The sequence below is a fragment of the Astatotilapia calliptera genome, chromosome 2, assembly GCF_900246225.1.
Source record: "Astatotilapia calliptera chromosome 2, fAstCal1.2, whole genome shotgun sequence".
Classification (NCBI taxonomy): Eukaryota; Metazoa; Chordata; class Actinopteri; order Cichliformes; family Cichlidae; genus Astatotilapia; species Astatotilapia calliptera.
Genome location: NC_039303.1, coordinates 25878711 through 25894440, shown reverse-complemented (window position 1 = coordinate 25894440; position 15730 = coordinate 25878711). Strand labels below are relative to the sequence as shown.

Here is a 15730-nt window from a genome sequence, read left to right as displayed (position 1 = left end):
CACTGGACTCTAGAGCAGTCGAGACTTGCTCCCTGGAGTGACGAATCACGCTTCTCCATCTGGCAATCTGATGGACGAGTCTGGGTTTGGCAGTATCCAGGAGAACAGTACGACTTTTTGGACAATTTCATGTTCCCAACTTTATGGGAACAGTTTGGGGATGCCCCTTTCTGTTTCCTCGTCGTGCACCAGTAGACAAAACAAGGTCCATAAAGACATGGATGAGCAAGTTTGGTGTGGAAGTACTTGACTGGCCTGCAAAGAGTTCTGCCCTCAACCTGAAAGAACACCTTTTGGGGTGAATTAGTGCAGAGACTTGGAGCCAGGCCTTCTCGTCCAACATCAGTGTCTGACCCGACTAATGCATTTCTGGACGAATAATAAAAAATTCTGATAAACACACTCTAAAACCTTTCAAGAAACTGTTACAGCTGCAAATATTTGGCCGACATCATTTTAAACCCTGTAGATTAAAAATAAGATGCTTCTCCAGTCCATGTGTGTTTGAAAGCAGATGAGCAAACACTTTTGGCAATATAGTGTATCTCTGGCAGATTTTGGCATTTTCTACGTGCAAATTTATGATTTTTTATTTTTTACTTTTTGCTCTTCCTTTTTCTGGCCTTTGCTTAAAAGAAAGTGTGTTGGCTTTTTTTGTTTGTTTGTTTGTTTTTTAATGTGGGATCCAATCTTCAGCACTTGGAAAGTATGGCTCATCACTGCTTGGACCAGGATCACACCGGGATGTGTGAAATGCCTATGCCAAAATAAATCCAGCGGCATTGAATAATTTAATTGATGCTTATTATAGATAGTGCCCGACTCCTCCAGATTTTACAGGCTCACTAAGCCTGTCTGCGGGCGCCGGGAAAATGCTCATCCTTGTCACTTTGTGATGGGTTGCCTTGTTGTTCGCTTCTCTCGCTTCGTCTACAGTGCAGAGTCACAGTTGAGATATTTCATTAGCAGTGTTGTTGAAATAAATGAATGTAATAAGTTCTACAAGTTAAATTAGGACCATAAACTCAGGCTCAGCCCACTGAGGCTGAACTTTCAGGAAACAAATCCGAGGCCTGTGCAAATTTTTCAGATAGAATGATCATTACCTGCAATTTACACCCTTTCAATTGTTAAAGATCTTTTTTTGCATAACTGATTTTTCCATTCAGTGAATTTCAAGTGACGTACTTAAAGGGTACATTTTCAGAATGCTGATAAAAGGAATGGATTTTGTAAATTCTTGTACTTCATGATCTCATAAAGGTCTGTCAGCTCTATTCCCTGGAAGTATTTAAAGATATCACACACTTTCATTCCAAGATGTCTATAAATACTTCACGATGCCATTTTTTAAATCGTATGATCACGAAGCACAAAAATATGCCGAAATCCATTGCACATGTGTGATTTTTCAGATTTCTAAGCTACTCCTTTTCTCCCTCTCTTCTCTGCGCAGCGATCCAAAATAGCAGTTTACGAGAAGATGTGGTCGTACATGAAATCCGCTGAGCCCTCTGTGTTTGTTAAGACCACACCCGATGGCGTAGCCCGGGTACGAAAGTCGAAGGGCAAGTTCGCCTTTCTCCTCGAGTCCACCATGAACGAGTACATCGAGCAGCGGAAGCCGTGCGACACCATGAAAGTCGGCGGGAACCTCGACTCGAAAGGCTACGGTGTGGCGACGCCCAAAGGCTCAGCATTAAGGTGGGTGGAATAATATAACAATATCCCCTATGTTGTTATAGTATTCCACCTACCCTGATGTTCCCCTGTTGTCATTCTCTTCTCTTCCTCTCCTTACTTTTTTTTTCTTGTTAATGGACACAGAGGTAACGGTTGTATGCCTTTCATTGCACTTGGATACAAAAGTTAATTAACGATATTTAATGTTGTATTTCTAAAGAGTTGCCGTTTTATAGCAGAGCAGTCAAATCCAGATAATGAGACTAAAGCTAACAATAATTTCATATTTATGTCTCTCCCACTGCTTTTCTCTCTCCTTCGATCTCTCCTTCTGTCCCGTGTGCTGTCCTACCTGACTGTTGTGTTGTCACTTTTAATTTAACAGTTCAATGGTTTTTCAATTTAGCCCTTAAAAGCTGCGCTGTCACTTGTGACGAATGTTAATTGCATGATGTTTGTTGTTGTTACTTTTCTTCTCAATGACAAGTGTCCCCATCCCGCACACTTCAGTTCTAAACTACGTAACCCTTTATGCCACCTTTTTCCAAGATTTAACACTGTCTCTACCTCATACGAGCCTTTCTTATCTCTCTATATTCCTGAAATTCTTAAACAATTTGTCCTTCCCTAGACCATTCTGATTTTAACCGATAGTTTTCTGTGCATAAGCCCCCTGCTTTGACAGTGGTAGCCTCTCTACCATTAACTACTCTCATGATGCTTAGTACGATTATTACCTTGCATTAGATTTCTCACGGACCTGTGCATTTTCTTACAAGTTATGTTTTATCGTTTCAAGAAATGCTGTTAACCTGGCAGTTTTAAAACTGAATGAGCAAGGCCTCTTGGACAAATTGAAAAACAAATGGTGGTACGACAAGGGAGAGTGCGGCAGCGGGGGAGGTGACTCCAAGGTCAGCCTCGATGTCACCACAATCGGGTACCATAGTGCAGAGTAATCGGCAAGGCTGTTGGAACAAACCAACCAGAACCAAACCAACTGTCTGCCCCCAACCAACCTGGTGCTGCCCCAAAGGCAGATTACCAAATTTACCGACAGTCTGACCAGACGGCTTAACGGCTCAGATCAAACTGAGGAGCTCTTGTTTAACCAACAGAAAAATATTTATGGATGCCAAAGGTAAACTTCTACAAGACGAAGAAGAGTACAGAAGAGAGTTAGGACACATGTTTCTGTTTGACAAAGTAGTGTTTACAGGAAAGGACAAATGTGAATGTGTCTGCCCTGCCGCTGTGAAAGGTTGAGCCTTGTTTATTCACCCTTACTCACGTGTGGGACAGATCACCCAGCCTCAAATATTAGGGCTTTATTTAGGCAGCTTTGATGAGTATAGCCAGTTGGTCTAATTCAAGAACAGACTTTGCCAGCGACACTGAACTGAAAAGGCTTTCATTTTAGGTGAGATGAGGTGAGGTGAGGTGAGATTTGCTAATCCTTTAAAATATGGCTTCGCAGTACTTCACCACTGCTGCTTCACTTCTATGACAGTGGACGACAACTTAAAAGCCAGTTCACCTTAATAGCAAACAAATAAAAAACAGATCAACCGCTAAACGGCCGCTCAACAGAGGCCGACAAGAAAGCAAGGGGAACAGCGGCGTCTTGAGGGGACTAAGCATTGCAGGCAAACGTGAGAAGTCTAATTAAAGAAAAAGACTTTTTAATGGGAGCTCTGGTAACCCACCTGTGGTTTGGTTCCACTGCATGCAGTTTTAATTGAACACATTAATAACCCAGCTGTGACCCTTTTGACCATCAGATCTCTCCATCTTTAACATGTGGTTAAATGATGAATGACTGTCCCGTGACAGCTTAGCGTAATGCCACTTAGACCTAAGTACCATTAAGCATTGTGCTTCTCTCTCCAGATTACATATACCATAAGGCACGAGTATGATATCTTTTAAAACGCAGGTCATTTTTATGACAAACGATGCTGTCGACACACATAGGATGATATAGGTGGGCGACATGGCGACATTACAGTCAAGCTGCAAGATCCCATGAAATGCAGATTGTGTCTTTACGCTCTGTCATTTCTGTCATGATTGGCTTGGACTCCAATGAGCAGGTAAGGAGCTGCGATGCATTTCTGTACTCACCGCAAGAGGCTTCATGAGGCACACGTGAAATAAAGCTAAACAAGGGCTTTCATTACTGAAAAGCGTTGTTCAAAAGTCACATTCTTTTTCAGTGTTTTGCTAACATCGTTGTGTTCTGTAGTCAATGAGCTCAGGACGCCTCCCTGTGCTGTTCAGAGCTTTTGAAAGCATCTGTCTCTTGCGCTGCCATCGATCTATTATCATGCACAGGTATGTACCGTCTGTCTGTTTCCTGGCTTGTTTTGACTCTCCGGGACTCAGTGGAAAGGTCTGATTAGGTGGAAATAAAGCGGCCTGAAGCGCTGTGTTCCAAACAGTGAATCGCCTGGCCCCTGTCCTGCTCACAACTACATGCTCCAGCCGACATCTGGAGATGCACATAAGCGTGCACGCGTGCTGCATGCGCACGCACTTAACACTGCTCTTTCTTGCCCTTAGGCGAAACACGGCGCTGCCTAGATTGAGTTTCAGACACAGAGCATGTTACAGGGTAATTGCATTGTTAATCAATGTCTCTCCAAGCCAAGACAATGGTATGGTCTTCACAGTCTGTTTCTCCAGATTGGTGATGAGGGATATATAGTGGTGTAATCTTCTCTCAGTGCATTATGCATTGCAAGAGATCCCCTCAGGGGACATTGTTCCCAGGGAGTAGTCACTAATTTATCGATCCACTACATTTTCTTTGCTTCCAGTTTGCTTTTCCTTCTCACAGAGAGATTTACCTAAACCAATATAGTCATAATACAACTACAAAATGTGATCTTTATTGAGCTATGCAAAGAAATTTTTTTACCTCCTCTGAAGTAATTTACCCCAATAGACTATTATGCAAATGTATGTTGACATGCAATACTACAATGTCATGATATACCTTCTGGAGTTATCAAGCAGCAGGAAACAGCTGTGTCAAACGTCAGATTGTGCAGCTGCAGGCAAATACGAGATGAGTTAAATTCCACCGAATCTTTTTGAGCTTAGTCCTGCAGCTGCCTGCAGTTTAGTTGGGACACACTCATCTGACACTAATCTGGCGTAATTGGAAGATAAGGTTTTCTTAGCGATATGTCAGGATAGAACATGCGAGAATTAATTAGGCTTTCACTTTTGGGCACAGTTGCTTGAATGGGAAATTGGTTGTAATACCTCCAGAATTGACTGTTGTCACTGCAGTGACAGTTAGCATTAGCCGACGCAGGATTACACTGACATTGCATATGCAAAGGTTTCTTTCACTGCTTAGATTTTTCTGTTTGTTAAGACAACTGCTCATGTTGGAATGAACTTGTTAAATGCTGCACTGAAAGCCTCTGCGACTACTACACCCCCCACACACAAAGAACCAGCGTGCACCAAGGCGCTTTTTGATGTTTATAGACTTGCAGATTGTACTTTGCGTACCTGCTTGTCGCCCCATGAACAGCGTCTGCCGATTACTCAAAGCGATATGGGTAGGTCCTGGCTTTAGAGTAGGGGTTTAAAGGTAATAGGTAGAATGCCTGCTCTTTGTGATGTTGAATAGCCAGGTGCCCTGCTTTATCGCTTTGTAAAGTATGTAGTAGTTTAAAAGTTGAATAACATAAAATAACATAATATAATGTTATTTATGTTATTTCCCACGTGAAGAACTCCTGTAAACCTTGCAGTATTGAAACTCAGTGAACAAGGCATCTTAGACAAGCTGAAAAACAAATGGTGGTACGATAAGGGTGAATGTGGAACCAAGGACTCTGGAAGTAAGGTCAGTCGCTGCAGGTCTTTTGTACTGATTCCAAATTGCATTTTGACGTACTGTTCATATGCAAGACAAAGACTTCTCTGACATCTATAGTATGCATTCTGTTTATTTGCTACACATAGTTTTTTTCTTTTCTTCAGTTTTTCTGCCACGAGCTGTTAACACAGCTCACCGGTGGCTTTAATCTAAGGCACTGTTTCCCCAGATTCACCGTTTTTTTTTTTTTTCTTTTTATGCTGTAGAAATGACTTTTTGACAACATAAAGACTCATTTTTGTGTGTGAAAACTGTAATGGTAATGCTGCGGGGACGTTTCTAAAGTGCCTTTAAGACACACTCTTTTGATTGAATCACAGCAGTTAATAGTTGTTGATAAATGCTATTTTTTGCTCATTTTCATTCTTGACATTCATGATACTTTGACCATTATGCTGCTGCTTCTATTTACCACACTGTTAATGAAAATTTGATTTATTTGTGTTGTTACTAGTTTGCATCAAGATGTGTCTATTAGATTCTTTGGCCTCCTGTGGTGTGATGAACAAGCAAAGCCTCTTATTGTGATGATTTACACAAATTCAACTTCTCGAAGCGGAGAGAGCACCGTAGGGTGTCCTCTAAAATCATCTGGCTGCTTTCGGATGAGGTTAGAGGTTTTGTTTGCACATTGCAAGAAGTTGAGGAATGTAATACACCCACTATTTAACCCTCTGAGATACAGTTAAAGCTTCAGGTTACAGGTTAGAGTTGCTAGATAGCATCATGGTAACGCCATGCTCATAGGGTTAAACTGCAAATAGTAAAACTCCAATGAACAAATTTTATTGAATATGTTTGGTAAGTGAACAGCAGCAAAATGGTTTGATATATATTTTTATATAGTGTTTTTTAATTGAGCTATCATTCATCTACTATGAATTTGACTGTATTGTATGACAGTGTTGCCATTAGAGAATTGAAAGGGCAGGGATGTTCACAGCTGTCGACCTATGCGATACTGACCAGCTTCCTTATATGGTCAAGAGCAGAAGCCATTTTACATGTATGAAGCATAGCGCCAGGTTAGCTCTACATTCACCAGCAAGAGTTGGCTTCTTTCTCCTAAGTGGAGAATGGTTTGACTATATCTGAATCTCAAGTTCCTCATAAATTTGTAACATAGCAATATAATTTCAGTTGAAATTGCTTAGCAGCTCGTTACATGTTTCATTTCTTTTGTTTGTAGCTGTTAGTAACCATAAACAACCTTTGGTAGCATCAGTAATATAGAGCATGATAATCTAGAGTATGATCATTTACCACTTAAGTCAGTTTTACTGTTGAGTCGAGGCTCAGTTTGAAGGATGCAGGCTGCATTTTGTTCTTTTGCCCTAGCTCCACTGCAAAACTCTTAACGATGTTATTCACTTCCCCCCAGGACAAGACAAGTGCTCTCAGCCTAAGCAATGTGGCTGGTGTCTTCTATATTCTGGTCGGAGGGCTGGGTCTGGCCATGATGGTGGCACTGATAGAGTTCTGTTATAAATCACGACAAGAAACCAAACGGCTGAAAATGGCCAAGAATGCCCAGAATTTTAAGCCGGCTCCCCCGACCAACACCCAGAACTTTGCCACATACAGAGAAGGCTACAACGTATACGGAACCGAGAGCGTTAAGATCTAGAGGTACGTCGCCTCGCCTTACTGTTCCCATCGTGCACTCTGATGAATCATTTAGCTTCCTGCCATATCAGTCAGAATTAAGTCTTCCACTGTCTGTTTGGTATGTAGCTGCTGTTTGTGAAATTGTTTGTTGAAAAAGCACACTGTTGTGTAGCATATAGCTTTGTGTGTAGAATGTCAAGCAGCACGCCCGATCGTATCAACCTACAGTATGCTGTTCTTTGTTTTGTTCTGTGACACAATTTAAAAAATGACCCTGAGAGGTTAAACACACTGCCACCTAAGAAAACACGCGCAAACAGAAAAACGCTACAAAAGGACACAAAACACAAAGAAAGGTGAATAAAAGACAATGAAAGAAGAAAAAACACAACAAAAGTAATAAACTGGTTCTTATACGACACTTTTTTACTCTCCTTGAGCATAAAAACCACTTTATACAACCTGCCTCATTCACACAAGCATTTTCTTCTACTGCTAAGTGCTTTCTATTTAACATTCAGGCACATTTACACTTAGATGGATGCATCGGAAAGCAACTTCATCTTGCAAAAGAGTACTTTGGCATGCGGACTGGCTCGAATCACCAACCTTCCAATTAGTAGATGACCTCCTGAACTACAGCCACCAAAAAACTGTGTTTTGGAGGAGACAATAACGTGGCATAAACACTGCACTGAGACATGTTTAAAAGAAGTGGGTGAATCATATGTGTTGTGAGAGGGAAAAAGATGCAGGATAATGTGCGTTTTAATCGCATGATTCATATACATGTTTACCAATAAGCCACTTGTAACTTCCGCAGCTGTTCCATCACATTATTGTTTCTACAAAAAAACTTTAGTTCTGTTCTGTGATGTTATTTTGGAAACTCTTGCTCCTTTTTTTAAATTTCCGTTGGGTTTTGTATGCTTTTGCAGCATTTTTCTATTTCCTTGTGTTTTCTTAAGTTACAGCGCATTTGATGTCTCAGGGCCACTGTACTCAGCATGAGGTAAAAATGAGGTAAAAACAGCATTAGATAAAGAACAACAACTATCAAACCATGTCATCATTTAACAAAAAGTTAGCTAAAATGCAAAAGCATTGTGTGAAAAGCTAAGTACGCCCATACTGCGTGCTCAGCAATTAAGATTAGCAACCAAATACGGCTAATCAAATGTACTGGATTAACTGATCAACAGCAAGTGTGAGTCTGTCTATAAAGGCAGCGGTTCTGGCAGAATTCGGGTGTGTGTTAACACAATGCCAAAGAGAGAAGACATCAGCAATAATCTTAGAGAAGCAATTGTTCCTGCCCATCAGTCTGGGAAGTCTATTTCCAAACAATTTAAAGTCCATCATTCTACAGTGAAAAAGATTATTCACAAGTGGAAAACATTCAAGACAGCTGCCAATCCTCCCAGGACTGTGCCTCCCAGCAAACTCACCCCGAGGTCAGACCGTGCAATGCTCAGAGAAACTGAAGGAAATTCAAGTTTTTGTTTAGAATTCCTTTAGTTCTACTAATTTTTTCTTTTTTTTAATCTTTAAATCTCACTTACTTTTGTGGCTCAGTCACTCAAGAGTACAAAATCAGATTGCAGCACAGTTGGCCTGCTGGGGTCGACATATCATAAAAGATATGTAATTTAAAAAAAAGGCTGACAGATTGGCAACATGTTGCAATCAGTTGCAGTCACTCTGCACCAATGAGCGCAAGTGGTCTGCGGAACATTTCTTTGCAACATGGTTGCCAAATCATTTTATTCTGATGTACAACAGATTTGTGATTTTTGCTGATTTAATACATTTATTGGTGTATTATGTCAGACAGTAGCACTGAACACAGTAGCTGACTGTATATGACTGTAGCATTACTTTGTTTCTGTTAAACTTGTTGCTTAGCTTTTTAGTTTTGGGCTCCATGTAAGCACTAAATTCTCCTCTGTTTTCACTACCTAATCATTTGTCCTGTACAGGAAGGTAAGATATAGTGCAAGCTTTTCGGGAAACTTTATTTACCAAAGAAAAAAGCTGCATACTCCATCTAGAAGTATTACATGTAAGAGTGCATTCAATTTCCAAAACATGCTGTGTTTTGTGAAACCTCTTGGCTAAAAGACAATTAAAATAGATGTAGGTTCAGGTTCTGGTAACACACTTACGCTTGTTTAAATTTCAGACCTCAAAGAAATTGTTCCTTATTACGGGTCTTTCAAATTTCAGCTTATTTAATACAGTATTATCTTCATTTATGACTTCATGGCCCCATTTAGAGAAAAACAGACAATAAAGCAGGATATGTATGCAGCACCCACAGTTTTCAGGCAGATGCCTTTTGCTTGGCTTCAAAAAACAAACTAAAAAAAGCAGCAATGTGCAAAATGGCCAAAATGTGCAAAAAAGGCATTTCCAAACTAGTTTCTGAAGCGACAGCAGGCATCTCTATACTCATTCTAAAGTAAAACCAAATGAAACGGGCCAAAAGGTGTTAAACTACATAGTGATAAAGGAATATGGGATGTGTGATAATTCTCAGAGTGTTTATCACTACAAGCAACCTCCACCACACTGCACAGAGCCATTGCTAATATAAATAGTGTTTTGAAGCTTTAAGAACATCTACCTTATCCTTACCAGGAATATAGACCACATCATCCTGAATGATCCACAGAGTGCACTGACCTGTTTTCATGGGTTTGTTTACTACGCATAATTCTACTGGAAAAAAAAAACCTCCACAGAAAATGTCAGCGACCAATGAGAAGTTGCAGACTACCTCTGCAGCAGTTCTACAGAAATTCACTGAATAAAGATAAGCATGCACTGATAGGGACATAATTAAAAATTCATCTTGGATTTGATCAGATTGTTTGCACGTGTGCTCTCATTAGACACAAAGTGTGACTTGTCAACAGATTTTCATTGAGAACACATTTTTTCAATCAGTTCTTTATTCTGAGCGAAGGAATCCACCGGCGCTCATTTCTTTTCTTTCGTTTCGACTGTTTACACAAGAGGCTTCTGTAGTGTGTTTCTGTGTTCTTCTGACTGGTTTGAAGTGGGCAGGACTTGGTTGGAAAGAGGTGATGTCATGTGCGTCAGACAGTCAAAGTCTGATCACAGTCGAGGGAGTTGTTTGCCTTTCCTTCCCACAAACCGTGTCAGCACAGTCATGATGAAATAGGTTAGGATGGAGGCAGAAAGATGTATTTTTCCCTCATGTTGTTAATTTGGTTAAAGATATTTGATGTTGACGAGTGAATTGTAGAGCCTTTCAAACAAAGCTTTATATAATAAAAGATACTGCATTTCAGCCAATAAGGAAATCCCCACATTTTATTTTGTAATAAAAAGTCATGTGTTCAACATGAGTTGTCCAGAACAAAAGTTAACTTTTTCCATTGTTTGCTTTTGTTTTTTTGTGCTGTCACAGGTTTAGGAAACATTTCCATTTTCCCTTACAACTGTGACTATATCTAAGAAAGGCACAGGATCACGAGGATTGCCAGATCCTCCTGGGCGGACACGGCACGATAATCTGCAATGACGACACGACTGGACTGGTCATGGGACGAGCCTGCGTGGTTCCCTCCTATCAGTGCCTTATGGAACTCCAAGTCCAATCAATGCAACTCATTGATAATATTGCTTTTTGCTTGAAACGCATACAAAACAGAGGACTGGTGCAGTAATATATATATATATCTATATATATTTATATATATAGATATATATGACGTGACATGAATGAGAGAACAAAAGCCATCATTTGCAACCCTAAGCACATTTTGAAGTGCCAGAAAGCCGACAAATCTCACATGACAAGTGTATAATTGGTTTCTTGTATTTAATGCGATCAGATTACTCTTCATTCTTCTGCTGCCAGATTTTCACTGGTTCTGTGTGTTCAGATTATTTTATTAGATCCACACAGTGTACTGTTACACACTGGTTACAATGACATAGCTTTTATACTGCTCTAAGTCACTTCTAGTGACCATGTACTAGTTTTAAAAGATTTATCTTATTAGAGTGAAATGCTATTTCAGTCCAAAACAATGACGTGTGTCGTTTGTACTCTTAACTCTGGTGCTGCTGCCACTGTCTTCTGAAAGTTTGACAGGACCCACGGAGATGAGAAGATGACCTGGTTCAGCTTTCACGCGCTACGGGACCAGGTCATAATTCACACTTCCGATACTGCCAAGAGTGTGTTTTGTATGACGAGTGTGTAAAGCAAAGTATTTATGCCTGGGGAAAGAGAAATCTGTTTGTGATTTACAGTTTGTAAAATATCAAAGGGGCACTGACTCACTAAGGTTTGTCGCTCCGAACAGTGTTTTTTCCCGAGTCATTCAAGTCTTCTGTACATCAAAGTAATACCAAACAAAAAAGGGTAATTCAATTGTAGATTAACTGCAGTCCAATTAAAGGATAACAGTAATGGCTTTTAAACTGTAGTATTTTGGATTACCTTACCATTTTCGTTAACAACTGCACATTTTACAATGAGCTGTGGTTCGCTTTTTGATTTGATTTCCTTTAATGAGCATTACAGTGTTTAGTGACTTCACTTAGTAAATGAAAATTACAAAAAAAAAAATTATGAATAAAATGGAAAATAGATTTCTACAAGGTTAAACCAGGGAGAGTCCTGGAGCTTAGCACATTTACATATTGCTGTAAGAATTTCTTTTCTTTCAAAAAGACTGTGATTCCATAGGATTTAGGGAGACACTTATCAAATCACCTGAAACTATGGGCAGATAGTTTTATATACATAAATATATATAAATATTTAAAAAACTGACAATGCGAAAAAAAGAAAGAGCAAACAGAGAAAGATGTGTACATTTAGATAAACGAGAACTATTTATATGACACAATTGAATATTGATTTCCCCTTTTTTCCTCCTTGTTTGTTGTTTTTTTGTTTTATTTTATAAGAAATTGCATGTGAAATCAATGATGCTTGACGAGCTCTGCTACTCACAAAGCCACCTTAGGTTTAATGCTAGAAAGCCAGCCCTAGTAATTCTTTTAGTAGAATCACTTTCACCGTTTTTGTTTTCTATTTTTTCTCTTTTCTTTTTTTTTGTACGTCTCACCTTCTGCAAAAAGAAAACATAATATCGCCAGGCGTAGTAGTGGGTACAAAAGAGCAAAAGATGCATGCATAATTTGCTGAACCTCATTAGTGAGGCGCTGTATAGAGAATTTTAATACATTTTGTAAATAAAAATGTACAGAAAGGGTTCCTGTGTCCTTGTGCGTGTGCTTTCACAACATTGTTTAAACCCGTCTGCGTTGAACAAAACACTGGGGCTGATTCAGTGGCCTGAAGGGATTATAGGAAAACATCTCAGCAGAGGTTAAACACACTGCATACTTTAACTCGAGCATGATACTGCTGGAGTATGAGCATCCCGGGCAGCCCGCTCCCTCTCCTTGCAGACAGCAACACAGAGAGCAGAGTTTTTCCCTATACCAGTTCAACATTGATCTGTGGAAGTATGTGTGCATGTTTCGGATCAATAGTTAGCACCATCTGGTTCTCTCTCTGTGTCTGCATTGCATCTACTGATTGAGGGCTCCATTGACAGCTTCATCTGGCATGTGATCTTTTTTTCGCCTTCTCTCTCCATCAGATGCTTTGCGACACAATCAATAATGTATTATTACGGCCGCAAACTGCCCGCACACAATACTGCGCACGCACACGTGTCGCATCAGTCATAATTTCATCGCGCGTTTTCAACTTTTTAAAACTATTTTTCAGGGAGGACGCGTTCATGTGGATTTACTAAAACAAATCCAGCCAAGGGAAAGGAGAGTGGGGGGTGTTAATCACGTTAACTCTCAGCTTCTTATTCCCACAGTGTAAATTCTCACATACACTGCAGAGTAAACCAGGCACAAAGCGCAGTAGATTGCCCAGTCTGTGTTATTTTACTAGTCTCTGGGTCTGTATTGTGTGGTGAGAATGAAATTCCTCCTTCCAGAGATGCAGCCTGCCACAGCTCAAATAACAAATCCAACATGGCAAAACACCAGCTTTTTTTTTTTTTTGATTCATTTCTGGATGCAGACTCTATGATTCAGGATTTATTCACTGCACCAGTCCTGTGGAACAGACTTGGGCTGCATGAAATGCCACTCCACGATCCAAACAACCCATTTCTGACAAAGCATGAAAGGATATTGCTTTTTTTTTTTCGTTCTTCTTTTGCTTCACTGCCTCGCCTTTTGTCATTTTTTTTTCACTTCCCGTTTTTGTCTTTTATTCTTTGTTATGCCTGAACTGCTTCCAAATAGGAATAAGACAACGTGGGGGAGTGGTGTGCAAAGATGGCACTGCACTGCAGTAAACAATGCTCATGAGACTGTTCGCTGGAATTAGTTTATTCACCTATCAAAGGTGGGTGGGGAGGAGGCGACATAGTGGCAGCACTTGTGCTGCGAGACCAGAAGAAAAAAAACAAAGGGGCAACAAGCAATTAGGACGAGTCCTTTCATTCAGAAAGTGACACGGGGAAAGGAAGTGTTAATCTAATCAAAGGACCAGGAGAGGACATTTCCTCCCACAGAGGACAACTCATCATCCCCCACTGTGGGGTAGCACACTTTCTCGAATGTGCTGAACTGTGCGACTAGAGGCTGGCTTCTCGTGATCACTGCCTCTTTGGGCCTGTGGCTGTGAGACTTAATCTGATATAACATAGGCTCTGTCACTATGTGTATGTGTGTCTGTGTGTGTGTGAGAGAGAATAAGAGAAAGACAGAGGGAAAACTGAAAAGGCAGAGGGAGGACGTGTCATGGGGAGGATACTTTGATTACTGTAGAATAAAAGAACTTTCTGGTTCAATAGCTCTCTCACTTTGCAGCTTACTGCAGTCTTTCGCCCTATCTCCCTCTCCCTTCAAGGACACAATGAATAAATCAGATTCCAACTCAGTTGTTCTACTTCTCCCTTTCCTCCACTTTAGCTCTTCAGCTGTCTTCAATTGCACCTGAAGAGACCTGCACTTGAAGTTCAGTTGACATTGATCAGCTTCCAAAACATGTGCCCTGATATTTAAACACACACAAAAGAGTAACTCAAAGTCCTTGCTGCGCGCAGAGCACTTTTATCCACTGATTTTTGGCATAAGCACTTTTATCCCAAGTGCAGCTACACTCTAAGCTCTGTTCTTCGCTGTTATGCGATGTTTTAGCATTACCACATTCTCATTTGCTTTCATTAAGCTTTTTGAAGTGCATTTTAATGAATGCAGTGACAATAAAGACGTGGAGAGGTAACATGGAGATCATATATGGAGCCTCTGGGGCACCTCGGGAAAGAGATATGAAATGAATATTAGCACAGAAACATCATTTGTATTCTGCGCTTGAATAATTTACACTAACCGTGGCTCACAAGTCATTCTTTAACATCAACCGTTACATAAAGGATTTACATTTGCTTTGTTTTTGGTAGACGTGTCTCCCATTTATGCAAAACGCCTTTCCTCCAGACGGTGAATAATGCAGGTGTGACTCACAGAAACCATACAGACAGCAAGAGGAGATCCTGTTCCTGTTTGATCAAACCTGAATGGGCAAGACTCGTGATACGACTTTGAACACAGTGTAATCGCTGGCGATAGACGCGCCAGTACATGGATGTGCAGAGACAGCTGTTCTCATGGGAGTGTTGTGCATCAGGGTCCACAGTTAATAGAGAATGAATGGCGCAATATACAAGACACATACACTCGACTACCATCCTGACAGCAAAACACTTCAAAGTGAAAGGTCAGACGAGGATGGAAAAGAGACGCTCAAGCCCTCAGGAAGAGGCTTCTAATATAAAAAGGCACCTACTCCAGCAAAAGCCTTCTCTCAACTGCTGCTGCATACAAGCAGCTAAAGAAAACATTTTAACTTATGTTGGCTGGATTCTCATGTGATCGGTGGCTAAGAAGAAAAAATGGAACACTTGCTTCAGGTGTCTCAATTTGACAGACAGTTGCATATCACAGAACTCTCCCGACTCTGTGGTCATAATCAAAAACTCTACCCCCCCCCTAACATAAAGTCTCAGATGCTTTTCTTTTTCTTTAACCTGCCATGCTGATACCCTAGGTCATAATTTTCTACATTTCTCATTTCCATCCAAAGATTTAAAAAAGGGACTTGGGGAGGATTCAGATGGTGTTGAACTCCTTGTCCAGAGCACAAAATATCTTGCGGCTGCGTTACGTTATTAATCACTAAAGCTCCAAGGAGAGCTTGGCAGTTCTTCTACAACAAGGAACTTCACCCTAATATTAGGACTCTCTGGGTGTCTAACAAAGCCTTTGCACTTTGATTCTGAGGGACATCTGTACTTCATCTGCAGTCATATTTATTAACATATAAGTGTAAATCATGCACATGTGCGCCTACAGCTGCTGATATGAGAAACACTGGCATATTCTTCAATTACAAAGCAAACAAGTCATTTTTACATGTTGATTTTTGCAAATAAACAAGTTAGAGCATGCTACTTAGGACAT

The 15730-nt window shown here is 40.4% G+C and overlaps 1 protein-coding gene across 5 annotated transcripts in view; it reads left to right on the top strand.

Moving 5' to 3' along the window:
* LOC113035105 (glutamate receptor 3-like) overlaps positions 1-12448 on the top strand; it is a 96899-nt gene extending 84451 nt beyond the window's left edge. Inside the window, exons 13-16 of one of the 5 annotated variants that reach the window (XM_026190416.1) lie at positions 1457-1704; positions 5434-5548; positions 6963-7210; positions 10626-12448. In XM_026190416.1, coding sequence (XP_026046201.1) covers positions 1457-1704; positions 5434-5548; positions 6963-7208 — 609 coding nt within the window. In that variant the 3' untranslated portion in view covers positions 7209-7210; positions 10626-12448. Of the gene's footprint in view, positions 1-1456; positions 1705-2482; positions 2598-5433; positions 5549-6035; positions 7211-10625 lie in introns of those variants that run through there. The other 4 variants (XM_026190409.1, XM_026190432.1, XM_026190440.1 and 1 more) reach the window with 4 other exon arrangements.
* Positions 12449-15730: the final 3282 nt, after the last annotated feature.